This window comes from Mchenga conophoros, linkage group LG15, assembly GCF_057382185.1.
Source record: "Mchenga conophoros isolate Kocher_MC1m ecotype Shallow Benthic linkage group LG15, M_conophoros_male_GT1.1, whole genome shotgun sequence".
Lineage (NCBI taxonomy): Eukaryota > Metazoa > Chordata > Actinopteri > Cichliformes > Cichlidae > Mchenga > Mchenga conophoros.
Window position 1 is genome coordinate 13,561,918 of NC_140540.1, and position 17,016 is coordinate 13,578,933.

Below are 17,016 nucleotides of genomic sequence, written 5' to 3' on the forward strand. Positions count from 1 at the left end.
TTGTGATCGTGGCTGTCTAATCTGTATCTGTTATAAAAAACCTCAGATGGAAGGAGCTAGCTAACACCTCTCCAGCTGTGACTGGAGACCTTCTATAATATGTTATAACTATAGAGGCCATCTTTCATCTTAATCTGTCATTTCTGATTGAATTTAATTCTCTTATTTTCTGTTATTTTTATTAGCATGTATTTCTATTCGTATGTTCGGCACTTTGGTCAGTGGTTGCTGTTTTTAAAGTGTGTTATAAATAAAGTTGGTATGGCTTGGCTTGGATGACATTCATGGTAGCATGCAGTAAGGAGCATTTTGCTGTTTCAGCAGCTTGACCGTTATATGGCAGCCTGTTAATAGTAACGTTTGGTCTTCAACTGGAAAAACATGCTGTGACTTTGCTTATCCCGTTTATATACTTTGCAGCAGGTAGACACATAGCTTTAATGCTGGTCAAAATTTTCTTAAGTATATCTCATTCATATATTGACGCTGTTTCACTCTAGCCTCACACTTTTGCATTTGCTACTGACTAAATTTAAGCTTTTTGTTTCAGATGGAAATCCCAAACAATACTCTTGAGCATAAGGGGGTCAGACCTGGCAAGAGTATTTAAATGTATTTCTCATTTAACTACTTTTTGTAGGGAAAACCTTTTCTATAATTTTTCTATAAAGTCTGCATTAATTTAGGCATCAGTATCCGTGTGACTTCCCTCTGTGCTGCTTCTTTTATCTGAAAAAACCCCCGCCTTTTGCGTGCCTCGCTGTTTATCCTTGTCCATCGTTCCCCTTGTGATCCAGGAAGTTAAGAGTATCACTCCGGAGGGGAGCCACAGCAGTGCAGTAATCCCACCCTGATTCTAGTATTCATTCGTCGCTCAGTCCTGTGCTGAGCCGAGCCGCACTGAGCTGTGCAAAAGTTCACACAAGAGTGCCCACAACTCAGCATTAATCCACTGATCCCCCTGCCTTTCCTACTTGTTCCTTTCTCCACTGGACCCCAGGACCAATCAGCAGCTCTTTGTTCACTGTCACTTAACCAATGACTTCTCGGGGGGGAAGAGAGAAAGGCTGCATGGGGTGTTAGTGAGGTGCAACGGGCAGGTGTCACTGCCTCTGAAAAGAGAGGTGGCTAGAGGATGGTGTTAGTGAAGGAGAACAGGGAGGGTCTGAGACAGAACAAGAGTGAGTCCATCACAAAGAAGTATAACAAACTAGTCCTGAACATTTTCTTTGCTTTCTCTCTCACTTTTCTTTTCTGCATTCCTGTTCCACTTCCCACATGGATATAGAAACACTCTGCTGTTGTGTTTTTAGTTGCAGGCCAGTGGAGCTACTTCTTGCTGTCACAGGTCACTTTGGGTGGATGTGTCAGAGGAATGCCTCTGCATGGCTCTACATGTCCACCAATCTGTCCTCCCTCTGTCTCATGCCCATTACTCTGAATGAAAAATGGAGTCTGTGCTCTGCGCATATGATAAACTGCTAAGCAGAGGTTCTAATTTAGTGGTTCTAATTTGTATCTAATCAGCAAATATCCAGGAAATGAAAACTTATATCAAATATTATTAAATAATCTCTCTCTGTATCCACAGATGAGTATAAGAGTAAGGTGGTCTGTGAGGAAGATAAGATGAGGCTAAGCTGCAAACAGGGAATGCAGATCGCCGTCTACTCCGCCATGTTCGGCCGAACTCTGCAGGGCACCCTCGAGTGTCCCCTTCTCCACAGGAGGTCTCCATCAGTGGGTGAGAAACCTTCTTGTTTTCCTTTTCTGTCACTTCAAGTATGCAGTGTTTAAAAATCTACTTCGCTCTTGAAAGCTGTATTTTTTGGCAGTTTTTTTTAATAGTTCGTGATCATTCAATGACTTCCTTTTTTACAAAGGTGCCTCGATCGTGTGATTGTGTCATGTATTTTCATGAAAGGTGGCACTTTTTGCACATTTGTATCATTCCTCATATAATCAATTTAGGGGTCAGTCCGAGGTCAGGGGAGGAGTAATAAGTAAGGAGTCATAAAACAAGACACTAGCTTGGCTTGCAAATCAGGCCTACATGTGTTTGCATGAAGTTAAAAAGAGTCTCCTTGTCGTGCTAATGCTCTTATACATATTAATGAATGGGAAGAGTGCAACTTCAGGTCGCCGTTTTTTTGCTAAAAGACAAAAATGCCTTGCAGCGAAGACATAATCTAAACATTCAGGTGTCATTACATTGAGCAGATGTGAAAAATGAAAAGGTTTTAATAATGAGCGTTACACGCCTGGACTCGAACTCCAGTGAACCACAAAGAGAACTACAAATACAGTCAGGTTCAAAACACCTGCTGAATCCCCCCTTCATGAAATGTCTTTGACGTGGGCGATATTGCCTTGAGATGCTGTTGTGGTTTGGAAACCTTCATTCCTTCATTTCCTCCACTTTCTTTGACTGAGAGGCTCTAGAGCAAACACTGGTCTGTCACACCCATCCCTGATGTCATCTATTCAAACCTCTTTGCACTTCTTCCACAATCACTGGTTGATAATTTCACTTTTAGAAGCAATTTACCTTTTGTCATTTCATCATCTTGTTCTCGGAGCATTTTGAGATAAAGAAAACCACCACTGAGCATCAGGTAGACACACACTAACGTGCACACATTGCCAGGGGAATGAGGAGGAATGTAGATCAGATGTCCCTGTCATCAAAAGCACTGAGTTTGGACTGTTGAAAAGGAACATATTGAGTTCCCTCCAAGTATGCATGTTTGTTATGTGCATGTGTGAGTGCATGGGATACCCAAATGTACCCCTGGCCTTGTTTAGAGGAATGTTAATGACTTTAAACTTGGATCCGTGGCAACTATTAGTATTAGTTTAACCACAGGTGCTGTTGTGGTGGCCTTGACCCTTTTGTCAGGTAGTCTTTTCCTCTGTACAAGGAGGAAGCATTGGACCAGACATGTGGCAAGTAGGTGTAGCAGGTGAGACAGGGCTGGTTTCAGATATGGTTTCAGACTCTGGGGTTAAATACAGTAGCTCTGAGTATTGATCAAAAATCTAATTGAAGCAGGGGAGACGTGGTGTTTACTGAAAAATCACATATTCACCATTAGTGTGTTTATGTCGACTGGAGACTCAGATACACACAAACGGCTGTTCGCCCACTTTATAGAATGAGTTTTCCTCTCTCCATCACATACACACATGTGTGTGCATGTAAACACTGCACTCACCCACAACCACCCCCTGAGCTGTTCCAGACAGTCTGGTGGTGCTGTAGTGGGATTTCCCCTGTCATCTCTATCTTTAATGTGGCTCTCATGTCACCTGGAGCAGGAAGTGAGGGTGTCTTAAGTGACAGCTTAGACAAACACTGTTAATTATTTCTAAATGCTTTCCCCCTTCTTTTTTTACCCTCCCGAAGCAGCGTGGAGCCTCAGCTGCATGTGTGTATTTGTGGTTCTGCATGTCTGAATTAATCTTGAGGTTGGCAGTCGCTGTAAACGCAAGTTGGTTTTGTGTCTGTTTTGAATTTAAGTTTCCTTAAATGCAGGTTCAAATGTGCTAAACGGAATAGGTTATGGTAATCTCTCAAACCTTCCTGGCAAAGTTGCAGCCTGAGGTGTGGGATCAACCGCTGAACTCACACAGCTGACTGCACGGCCCAGGTATGCTGTGCATAGTGTAATGTTAAGGAATATTACAGTGCTTTGCTTGTACACTGTTAGATGCACAAATTTAGACAATTTAACACTAGCCACCTGCCAAATAGACAGAAATTTTTTGTGATAACTTGTGCTAGCTGTTGTCTAACAAACAAATGTCTTCTGGAGGTAATTTTCTAGTCAACTTATTTAACTTAATTAGATTTGCCGCAAGGAATTTATGCCATGGAAAACCACTGTCTGCTTTCCTTTTGAATGCAAAAGTCCTGGAAAAGTATAGCAGGAAAAAACAAGTATGTACATAGACATGTACTCACAACACAAGGATTCTTTGATCTTGTCTTCTGGGTGGGAGTGGCGGAGTTGGACGGCTTTTGGCGGCGATGAAGAATCCTCAAAGTAAAGGGGCCTGCTTCAGCCCTCCTCTCTCATCTGCCCCATTACCACGATACATACCTCTTGACATCTAAATAGCCCCCCATGCTTGGCATGCAGGATCTTAGAGTGTGTTTTTTTTTTCTAAAATAAAAGGAAGGCCACTGTGCTTTCCCTTTTGAGTGTGTGCTTTGAAAACGATGGTTCAGACTTTAGTCTATTTGCAGGTTGGATACTAGATTATTGTGCACAGCTGCACACTTTAATACTTCCATTTTGGACTGCTTGTTCCATTTTTAGGGTGTGAGATACTTCACTGTAACTCTGTCTGTATTTATTGCAGACACTAATAGATGCAGAGCAGATAAGTAGCATGTTTATGCTGTTTTGGACTTTGCTGATATAGATATAGATTTATGTTAAATGTGCAGGTCTGTCTATTTAAATCAGTCCTGAAAGACCTGAGTTGACAGATTTCTGTCAACAAATTGTTACTGGTTGACTGTTTTTCCTAAAGTTTGCAAAAATATTATCAATGACATTTGTATACTGGCTATCATGAATTTCTCAGGCTGCATGTTTTCTATGATAACAAGCTCATGCAGGGTTAAGGTGATAACACACATAGCACACATACCAAATTCTCTGATTTGCTGGAATGATTGTGACATAACTTGCTATCGCCTTACAAACCCACACAAGCAAAATCCTCTGTACAGTACTGTGCAAAAGTCATCAAACCCTTTGTATTTTACTAAGAATATAACAAACAATTGGAGTTATTTCTGGAAACATGCATAGGAGTACAGCATATGTGGCAAAAATAGAGTTTGTATTCAATATGACCACCTTTATTCTTAAACAGAGCCCGAACTCCTTTAGGCAAAATTTCTTATAATTTCTTTAAATAGTCTTCTGATCGCAGATTTAGCTAAAGTAATGGACACAAACTTTGTGTTTTTGTGACAGGCTGCTTGTAACAAAGTGCCTAAAGATACATTTTAAGTTGTTTGTTAAGTGTAGACACAATGCTGGTTCATCCCTTGAATTAGGTGCCTTTTTTATGCATGAATGATTCAACAAAGGTTGGTGTTAATTGGCTTAACCAACAAAAGAGTCATCTGAAAATGGTCAGGGACGAGGACTGCAATTAAAATGAGTGAAAAAGCAGCCAATGTTTAAAGAAAAACTACTATAGCTAAAGATGACTTAAAAAAAAACTCAAGTTCCTGCTCCTTGCAAGCAAAAAGTGATGATATGAGGGGTGGCTCAAGACTTTTGAAAAGTATTGTTTATGTCTGGCTGTAAAATATGTTTCCAGAGAAGTGAAAGAACATTTTGGGGTAAATGCGTGTGGTGTTACCTTGGGTAAAAGGTTGTCTGTCAATGTATCATTGACATCTACTGAAAGCATTTGGCGTGTGCAGATCCTTTCACCTTATCACCATATCTGAAAGTCGCTCTTCTATTACACAAAGAGTTTAAATCCCACAACAATGAGTTAAACCTCCCTATTAAATGATACGTATTGCCGATGAGTCAGAACGAAAGAGGAGTCGAGTGTTTTCCATCCATTGTCTTGAAATTCCAGGAAAGGTGTGCGTGGGTGGAAAACTTGGACTGTTATGGTGGTTGTAGTGACAATTTACTAGGAAAGGTTGCTGTACTCTTTGCACGTGTGTGTTCATTTGTGTGTTTGGATATGTATGTGCTCTGAGGTGTGTTGCGTTTATTTGAAAACACACAGTTGCTGTACACCAACCTCAGAATGTATGACAGTGAAAATGCACTAACCTTACAGGACATCAGGCTTAATACATGTGCTCTGTGATGAGTGAAACTCAAGATGTGGCTTTCTACTGGATAAATTATTATCTTTTTTTTCTTTTAAAACAATTGAATGACATGAAATGCCACATCACACAGCTTTAGGTGGTTTCTCCACCCAGAATCGCCCTTTCATTGTATTAGGAAATCAGCTCAGTAACTTTTCGAACTGTGTAATTCCTTTTAAGAAAAGTACTTGTAGGTGCTTTTCTGTGTGTGACCTCAGTTTATGTTTCCTGCTGTAATTAGTCATCATTGAGAGTAAGTGTGTGTTTGTTTGTGTATGCATGTGAATCTGTGTGCATGTGTGTGTGTATCCAGGAAGCTCCTCCCTTTCCTCATATGCTGCTTCTCTTGACTATGGGCCTACTCTTCTGAGCTATAGTCCTGTCCTTGTTGGGTGTGTGGAGGATAGAGGGGTGGTGGCCCAAGCTTGGAAAATTGGAGAGGGTAAAGGTTAGAGGTAACAGGGGTTATTCATGCCGTGTGTATGTGTGTGTGTGTGTGTGTGAGAGAGAGAGGGGAACTGTTGTATGCTTGTCTCTCTGTGTTAAGACCACTAATGAGAGCCAGAGGAGGTCAGGCCCTTGGGAGTGTTCTTTTAAACTACATAGAAATTCTGTGTGTGGCTGAGCTGGTGAACAAAGAATACATGTGTGTCTCCATCCTCTCTATCAGCTCCTGAACCTCTAAGTCCCACCCCATTTTCTGTGAGCTCTGTGCTCAGCTAATCACCCAGTCAGCGAATCTAAGGTGCAGCTAATGGGGGTCTGTCTGTCAGTGGACTTGGCTTGTCAGGCCCTCCGGACAGGAAAAAAGAGCGGCAGAGAAAATTGAGGCACATTCGTCAGAGCAGGAGGTTATTGAACTGAATCAGAATCAGAATACTTTATTAAGCCCTAAGGAAATTATGTAATTATGTAACGGCGGTAATATATTTATATATTGCTATAAACAGTGATCATAAAATTAACTAGTACAAATGTACATATTGTAGAAAAATATAATGTGATTAATAAAGGAAATAAAAGCCAATAGTTACAACATTGATCTCTGTCATAGACACAGACTGCTTATCAGTTTGTCTTACATAAACAGATAATAAACTGCTAATATGGATAATAAACTTTCACATTAAACGCCTCCTCACCACTTTATTATGTACACCTTGGTAATACTGGGTTGAACCCCCTTTTGCTTTCAGACCTGTGTTATTTCGGCATAGATTCCTCTGAGATTCTGTTCCATATTAACATGATAGCATCACACAGTTGCTGCAGATTTGTTCTATGATGCAAATCTCTCATTTCACCACGTCCCTTTTTGATTGAGAAGTGGGGATTGAGGAGGCCAACTGAGTACATGTTCAAGAAACCAGTTTGAGATGATCTAAGCTTTGAGACATGGTGAGTTATTCTGCTGGAACCAGCCATATTAAGATGGTTACTGTGCGGTCATAAAAGGGATGGATATAGTCAGCAACAATACTCAGGAAGGGTGTGGCATTGAAATCAACTAGTACTAGGGTGTCCAAAATGTGCCAAGAAAATATCCCTCACACCATTATGCCACCATCAGCTGGCTGAACCTTAGATACGAGCCAGGGTGAATTCTGACGCACAGATTAAGCACATTCTGACGCTTCCTCTGAATGCTGCAGTAGAAATCAAGGCTCGTGTGACCGTGCAACTTTTTTCATCTGTTGTGCGGTTGTACTTAGATGTACCTGCACGTCAAATGTACTTAATGACTTGTACCATAGTCCTACTTCTGTCCTGTCCTCAGGATGCAGCTCAACATGTAAAGTCTGGCACTGCAAATTTAACGGTAAGGTAAGAAAATTAGTAATTTACTAAATCAAAACAAAGTTGAGTTGCCATTTTCATAATTTAAAAAAAATTATAAACAAATTAGAAACCAAGTTTTTCCCATAAGTTTAAGACTGATGGCAGAATTCAAATGAACTTTTTTTTTTTTTACATTACTCCACATGTTTTAAGTGACAGCAGGAATTATTCCACCTTTGAGTTATGGTCCTTCATATCCAGTTACTCTCACTGGTTCCCACAGGCTTTCACCTCACTACATCCTGGTTGGGAATTCCACTATGTCAGCTCCAGCTGGGGGTGTACCCGTTTGATCTGTGTCCAGTTGAACCAACAGTGATTCAGGCTTACTTCATTGAGAAGCTTAATGCTTTGCATATGCTGTGACCTGTAACCACACAAGATTTATGGAACAGATTTCCCCGCAATTTAGTTATATAACATAAACTGTAAAATAAGTCTCCTGCTTATAAGACAGGCCTGCACGGTTACAGGCCATCCAAGGAATTCCCAATTTTGATATTATGCATGACCGCTAGATTACCCTCAAACACTTCCAGGCTATGACATTTAACCTTTAGCCATAATTTGTTGAGGCTTGCTGACACTTGAACCAAGTCTTAGCCAGCATGCCCTCGATAGCTTTTTTCTGCACTTCTCCTTCTGCGTGGGCCACCAAGACAGCCGAGTGTCCATTTTCAAAGGCTCATTTCCTTGTGTTGTTTTTAGGGGTTAGATGGCCCGTGGGGGGCCCGGGAAGCATCCATGTGGAACCAAGGGCCCTCCACATTCCCACAAGACCACAACAGGAGTTGATTAGTGCTTCTCACACCTTTATCCTTAGTGTCACTGGAGTCATGTGGAGATATGTAGAATGGGAATTCCACTGGGACTGCACCTTTGAGTACTTTTATATTTCCTTTGCTGCTTAACTCATTTGCAGATTATTGGCTTAGAAGTGCCATGTCATCTTCTGCAGCTGTGTTACAATTATGGAATAAAGGAATGAAATCAAAGCCAAAAAACGAGGAGAGGAGTTGGCTGGTGCTTAGCGATGATGTATGAGAGGCGTATCCATTACTTTGACTGGTCTCCATACACAAACACTCACACACCCACATGTATTGGATCAGATATCCTTTAGACAATGTAAGGCCTGCGGAAGGTTCTCTATGTGGGTCTGATGTGGACACAAACTCCATCATGGGATCTGAGATGTGTGTGTATGTGTGTCTTTGTAAGTGTCACGCCATCTAAGAACACAGAGCATATGAAATGTAAATTGATAATAGTTATTGGGGAAGTAGTTTGGACTTTCAGTCCATTTATATAGAAAATATGTTAACAGAAATTTTCATTTTTTTAAAAATGCGTTTGCCTGTATTTTTAACAGAAATCCACATTTTACAATGCTAGTGGAATTTTTCTGTAGACTATAGTTGATGATCCAGTGGAATAGACATTACTGAGATGTGGGTTTTACAACAGAGTATTACATATGTTTCCCCATCTCTGTTTTTATTCCAGAGTGCCAGTCGTCCGTGGCTCTGCAGGTTTTGACCAACCGCTGCCAGGGAAAGAAAACCTGTCTCATCCGAGCTTCCACGAGAGAGTTTGGAGATCCGTGTTACGCTGGCACCAGGAAGTACCTCAGCGTCATCTACACCTGTGGTGAGTCCCCAAGAAACCAATACTCATGGTTTCATTTTTGCCTGCCACCAGGGGGTGATGTTTGCTAATTTATCAGCTGCACTCCTGCCCATCATGTTGGACCCCAGTTTCAGGATGAGGGACACTAAAAGGGGTTCTGCTGTAGTTGCAGAAATATGATTATCATCTGCGATGATCGTGGTTATGGTGAATAAATATGGGTAACAGGGGGATAATTTGTTAGGCTTATAATTTTTACTTTGAAAGGAAACTGAAACAATAAAATAATTTCGGAAATAGTTTTTTACTGAAATGAGGAAACTATTCGAGGATTTAAATGCTTCTACATGTATTTTCCACCTCAGATCTTTAGTGAAGAAAACTACATTAAGCACTGGATATTGTGTTTAGACCTTATGTCTGTGCGGAAGGATGAGATTAATGATCTTCTTCCTTTATCAGTTCCCCTCCCAAGAGCTAATCTGGACATGTCAAGACTGTAATTAATTAACCACATGCTTTAGACATGCACAAAAGTATACATACACAGACAGGAACGGATCAATCAGCACCATGCCCGGGAATCTCTTAAATCCATAAAATCCATTTGCCCAAACACCCAAAGTAACATTCGTTCTGTTGTTTGCCTTGGCATTTCAATCTGAATTCTGAATTTATTTTATAGATTTTGAGATTTTTTTGTGTAAGTAATTTTCTGCTGCCTTTCTGCTATACAGTTCTTGTCATTTCTTGCTTCAGGGGATAATCTGTATCTTGATGTTGTCATGAGAGTTTACAGCTTGTTTATAGTCTGGTTTTGGAGATCCTCCATGCTGAATCTCCAAGAACCGTCAACTGTGAGCTAGTCATTGCAGACAAGAATACGGAGACTGTTCAACTGTGTTTATGGAATCGTTTGGAATGAATCTGTGTCCGACCTCTCTTATCTGTCACTGATAGCACAGTGTATTATCCTTACAGCTCTGGTGCTGAGTTTGGCTGGTAAATGTGTGAGTGTCTGTAGGGCCTCAGAGACAAATGAGATAGAGGACGGATGTAAGATGCTAACACACACAGAGGGGGATGGGGAAGCGGGAGAGGGAGGTCTTCTGGGCTGCGGTGGGAGTTGAGAGGGTTGAACGTGAGTAAATCAGTATAACTGCAGTAGACATGAAGTCACTGGTTTCTTCAGGCTCTCTCAGAGTAATAATTTTGGGGGATCCTCTTTCGTTGGTGGTTGAATGTGTGCAGAACTGACCCCATTTTTGTCAGAGTAGGGGATGAAGGCTGTCTGTCCGCTCATGATTGGTGGTATTTATGTGCCTGTGTGAGTGTGGTGGTGTGCTTTGTTCCAACTGGCACTGACTTACAAACTGACTGAGAGCACATGATCACCGGAAAGAAATCGCACCTTTAATGCCTTTTCAAATAAATACCTGTTATTAGCAAATATTTTATTGATCTTAGGTTTATTATAGTTCAGAATTTACTTTTTGCACTTATGTTTTAAAATCTACAATGTGTTAGATGTTTAACTTTGAGTATTCAGGTTTGTGATTCTCTATGCCCTGTGTTGAGAACCTTTAATGGACTATAAACTGCTATTTTCATGCTTTTGAACCATTCTAAAAGTAAGACAAGGATTAGGGCCACGGAATAGATGTTTTTGGTCATGACTTTAAAAAGAAATCCCAGAATTATGACATTTTTTGGAAAATGCGGATTTTTTCACAGTTTTTAGAAACAAAAAGTCAGAATTTCTATACAACCCCAGGGGTGCCCTCTGGAATGCCTTCTGAATAACACAGCAGCAAATGACCTGGAACCTGCCATCAGTCTATCAGTAGATCTCTCTCTCTCTCTCTCACACACACACACACACACACACACACACACACACACACACACACACACACACACACAATCACACACACACACACACACACACACACGCCACTGTCAAGCACCATTTACAACCACTACCCTAGGAGCTACAGATTAGTCAGAAATAGATTGTTAGACGTCTGAGGGGAAAAAGTCAGAATTCTCAGTTTCAGTCAAAATTCAGATAAAAAAGAAAAAAAAAGAAAAGTCATGACACCTCTGTACTCGTGTCTACTCTCTCTCTCCCTCGCACACAGACACACACAGTCATCCACCCTTCGTTATCGCCCTCAGCTTGCCTCTGATTTATAATTCCATCAGGGTCCAAGCTCCAGCTTCTTCATCATACAACCCCAGGGGTGATCTACTCTTTAGGAATTAAACAGCAGCAAATGGCCTGGAACCTGCCATCAGTCTACCAGTAGATCACACATACACACTCTGCACAGCCACTACGTCAAGCATCATTTACATCATCCCTAAGCTTTATTTTCTCTCCAGGAGTCCAACTGAGTGCAGTTCATTTAACATTTGAATATTTTAAGGAGATGATGTTTAAAATATATGTGTAAGAATGCTTCCTGTATTCCAAATTATTCATAGGCTAAGCTTGAAAGTATTTGCCTCTCTCCTCCTGAAGATTGATGAATGAGTCTGCTTTCTGCAGAAAGCAAAGTTCCGCTGCGACTGCTTTGAACAATCTTCCTTTATGACTCATTAGTTACTTTGTCAAGATGTTTGGTGTTGGAATGAAAAACTGCCTCACTCAACAGTTATCTATATGTATATTTAATACAGAGTAGGTGGAAATATTTTGGCAATGTATAGTTAGAAGAGCTCAATATGCCTGTCCTGTAGCTCTGCAACATAATTCTTCCATCTTGCCAATAACTCTCTTTTTCCAGACAGCCTGAAGGCATCCTGTTTCTGTATGTGCATGTCTTTATACCATCAAACACGGTGTTGTCTTTGAATTATTGCAAAAACATGATTTATGGATCCCCCATGCTAATCCGATCGTATCTGGATGAATCTTTCTCTTTCAAGTGTCAAGGGTCTCCCAGTTCCTACCCAGTGCACAGTTATTCTCCTTGCCTGATAGTTATTAAAGCTTCAGATCTCAAAGGTGTGTTATAATGGGTCATGCTGATCAGGCCACACAGCCTCTTTTGAACCATGTAGCACAGGCTTTAGGGGGATAAAAGGTTATGGAAAGCTTGATGGACATAGGATCCCTCAAAAATCCTAATGAAAGTATAATGAGTGCATTAATATAGTTTATGTGTTCTTGATATAAAGAACTTCCACCACTTCTCTGGCCTTTGGACCAAACATGGAAGTGAAGCAATGAAGTAGAGCTAATGAGCTAAGTTTATCTCAGTTCATGGCTTAGTGTCATTTTCTTAGAGCTGGTCAAAATGTAGATGCTCAGATAAACATTATTTTCTATTTGTTTTCTAATGTAGACTTTGTAAATACTTCACTCAGCGTGGATCCTGCACCAAGCCTGGTGTCCTATCATGCGATTTTAAAAGACAATAAGTCATTTCAGAAGTCTTTGTTTGCTCATGCCCCACCTCTTCACCGAGTTTTATGAAATTCCGATGGGTAGTTTTTTGCATAATGTTGCTCATACAAAGGTGCACAGACATGTAAATGGTGCTAAAAACACAAATCGTTTCCTCTTTAGCAGTGGAATAAAAAGTCGAGTAATAAAAGTCGAGTATATGTGGTTTCATAGTGCCCCTCACAGTCAAAAATAAGCCGCCGTGCTGTCTATCACGCCAGTTACATGTGCCAAAAACATGTACACTCCATAGTGATTTTGTAGTTCACTTGTACAATTATTTTGCAGTCTAACTTTATGAACAGCCACAGAATAAAAGAAACCAGTGATTATGTTTTCAACATTTGTTTCTTAATCTTTTTTCTTGTAGTATTTGAACTTTAGTGTGATGCGGAAATACAGAGATATATGGAGGTGTGGTCACTGGAGTGCACCGATGGTATTTTTAACGGACAAAGGACGGGCAGTGGAGGCCGTGGCTGCCAGACATAGCTCAGCGGGGGCTGATTTAGATGTAACTGGGGGAAAGAGAGGAAGATAAAGATGTAATTCAGAAACTTGAGGGTTTGAATTCTCCAAGTTGGTTATGTGGACACGAACACTCACGCGCACATACGTACAAATACACATGGACATAGATACTTGAGGAACACATGCGACCGCTGGTAGCCACAAACTCCTCTGGCTGCCCCACACACATTCATGTCCTGTCAGCAAAGAGACTGAGGTTGATGTTTATTTAGGCTCTCATGCATAGAGCTGCAGTCCAGCTGGGCAGCCAGTAGTTGCTGCTGGGCCCCATCATTCCCCCTTAGAGCGTATCCTAGAGCTGTATGACTGGTGGTCATATGTCCCAAAATATACCAAAGTATGGTATTCACCTTTATTCAGCATGTGTAACCTGACATGCATACTAGGGTTATCAAAACACTAGAATTTCAAACTCAGTACAGTTACCCAGGAAAATACAAGGGGGAAAAAACGTGAAACTTAGAAGTATTTTTATTTTTTTTGTTTTTAAGTTGTCTTACAAAATAAAGTAACATAATTGTAAGGTATATATAAGACTCTCTTAGAAAGTGCAAAAAAGACATCAGTGTTTTAAGGCTCTCTGAGATCGTGCTGTGCCTCTAATCACTTGGGACTACATTTCCATTGTTGATCAAATGGAGCTGGTAATATGAGCTACCACTATTTCTATTTAGTTATTGTAGGCTTTTCTTTTCTATCTGGGGCTTTAAAACAAACATAAAACTTTTAAGATGAATATAATTGCATTATCTTGTTAAACTAATCATGTCTATTAACATTTCAGACGAGCAGGACTGATCATGTTTGCTGCCTAGCTCCAACATTAACACTGTAATTTTATTATTGGCCACAGTGATAACAGCAGCTAATGTGGCTGTTGAGAAATTGCTAATAGCTAAATGGCTAATGGTAGCATGTGTACTATCCAAATTAAGATTAATGATAACTGTGAAATGTAATATTTCAATTCCTCATAAATTGTTATTCAGTGCTGTGAATGTCAGTCATTTCAGCTGCTAGTGAGGGAAGGGGCATATGGCGAATATGGCGCTGTTGCTATCAATACTGTTTTAAATGACTATCTAATCTGATAGAAATTTTTAATATTGCTTAGTATCTGAGTATTCACCTAAATTCTTAATCTTTAGCATCAATAACAGTCTTGCTAGTTTTTTAATTCAGGTGTTTTTAAGGCATCTTAAAAAAAAAAAAATCATTTGTAAAATATGATCATGGTGAATGCGATGATCAAAAGATTATTTATCTTCAAATAAATATATTTACTGTTGGCTCGTCTGAGTATGAAGGCACAAGTTGCTAGGTTTTGCTCTTAAGGACTTATTTATACATTTTCTGGAACTAACCATCACCGTTATTTAATTTTCTTTCATCCTGTTTGGTTTTATTATGAATGACTCAGCATCAGCTTGTGACTTCATTATTAGTTTGAACAAAGGAGCTTTCAGGATGCAAAAATGAAAGCAAATTTCCTGTAAGCTGGAGTTGTACAAATATTTTATTATTCCACTTAAGTAGGTTCCATAGTGTGTCCACACTGTATATTCATGGCTTAAGGAAACAAAGAATTCCTTGACTATGTATTCACCTGAATGCACTTCCAGCAGAGGTGTGCTCTGCTACAGCTGGCCTAATGCAAATGTACCAAGTATGGCATCAACAACTTATCCACGACCTAACTTTACCCTTAAATACCTCCTAGGTAACGTCAGACGACTCTGGCTCTTATTGCACGATTATGCCATTTTACACCTTATAACTAACCCCACACATTGAGTATTTTATGAGGGTAATACAACCAGTAAACCTGGAAAATGTGATCTGTATTGCGTCTGAGTTTAGTGACGGAGAAGTGAGCACAAAGGCCGTAGAGGCAGCTCTAAATGCTCCCCAGCCTTGTAACACAAGCCTGACTCTGCAGAAACCCCGTGATAACTGCCACAATTGGCACACTCATGAACACTGCAGCGAGAAAACACAAAGCACGTGACCTGGCCTGACCGGTGTGGGTGTGTTGCCTTAATAGTAGTTGTTGTGGGTTTAGCCAATAGCCATATATGGCATTGGTTTTGACTAGTATAACATCATCTTTGCTGACCTTTTTTGTCCCTTCAACACACCACTAATCTACAGTAGCTTGTGAAGTCACAGACTAATGTAAAAAGTATTCTTTGGAAGAGGATGAAGAACATGTGAGGAGTTTCTTGTAGTCTGCTGACACTAGAGCTTGCGGGTTTCATGTTTTGCCAACATGTTCAGTCAGCTGATGTCTGGCTTACACCATGTCTTTCTGACTCACAGCATCTGGTGTCTGCTGTCACTCTAGAACGCACAAGCATTGAACGATGTATGTGATTTACCAGGTATACAGTACTGTGCAAAAGTCTTGAGCCATTGTTCATATCTTTATATTTTGCTAGGAAATGGAAACTAGCAGTGCAAACATACATGAAAAGACGGTAAGTGGGGCAAAACCAGAATTTTTTTCATTTAGGACAAGCTTGAAAGTCAGTTTGGCACGACCATCTTTATTCTTCAACACAGAACAACCTCTCTTAGGCAGACTTTCTTCTAATGTCTTCAAGTAGTCTTCAGGACTCCAGACTTTTGGAAGGACATTCAAAGCTCTTGTTTGGATGTCGGCTGCCTTTTGTACCATTTTCCGTCAAGATGGTCCCACAGCTCTCTGGGGAGGCCAATCCGTGATAAATAAACATCGACACACACATCTGAGCACACATGAAGAAAAGGTGTTACATTTTCTGTTAAAGTTCTCATAGTTTCTATGACTTTTCTTTCCCCCTTTTGCCTTTGGTTTCGTTCCCTCTCACCAGTCACAGATGTTTCAACAACTCAAAGAAAACAATCAAGCACTTTCACTGGGTACAGTGGGGCAAAAAAGTATTTAGTCAGCCACCAATTGTGCAAGTTCCCCCACCTAAAATGATGACAGAGGTCAGTAATTTGCACCAGAGGTACACTTCAACTGTGAGAGACAGAATGTGAAAAAAATATCCATGAATCCACATGGTAGGATTTGTAAAGAATTTATTCGTAAATCAGGGTGGAAAATAAGTATTTGGTCAATAACAAAAATACAACTCAATACTTTGTAACATAACCTTTGTTGGCAATAACAGAGGTCAAACGTTTACTATAGGTCTTTACCAGGTTTGCACACACAGTAGCTGGTATTTTGGCCCATTCCTCCATGCAGATCTTCTCGAGAGCAGTGATGTTTTGGGGCTGTCGCCGAGCAACACGGACTTTCAACTCCCGCCACAGATTTTCTATGGGGTTGAGGTCTGGAGACTGGCTAGGCCACTCCAGGACTTTCAAATGCTTCTTACGGAGCCACTCCTTTGTTGCCCGGGCGGTGTGTTTTGGATCATTGTCATGTTGGAGGACCCAGCCTCGTTTCATCTTCAAAGTTCTCACTGATGGAAGGAGGTTTTGGCTCAAAATCTCACGATACATGGCCCCATTCATTCTGTCCTTAACACGGATCAGTCGTCCTGTCCCCTTGGCAGAAAAACAGCCCCATAGCATGATGTTTCCACCCCCATGCTTCACAGTAGGTATGGTGTTCTTGGGATGCAACTCAGTATTCTTCTTCCTCCAAACACGACGAGTTGCGTTTATACCAAAAAGTTCTACTTTGGTTTCATCTGACCACATGACATTCTCCCAA

General features: G+C 40.6%; 1 protein-coding gene across 1 annotated transcript in view; it reads left to right on the plus strand.

Annotated features, from left to right (window-relative positions):
- eva1aa (eva-1 homolog A, regulator of programmed cell death a) overlaps positions 1–17,016 on the plus strand; it is a 72,932-nt gene that overhangs the window by 22,862 nt on the left and 33,054 nt on the right. The window contains exons 4-5 of the mRNA XM_085247455.1: positions 1,592–1,744; positions 9,203–9,346. Coding sequence (XP_085103581.1) covers positions 1,592–1,744; positions 9,203–9,346 — 297 coding nt within the window. The remainder of the gene's footprint in view (positions 1–1,591; positions 1,745–9,202; positions 9,347–17,016) is intronic.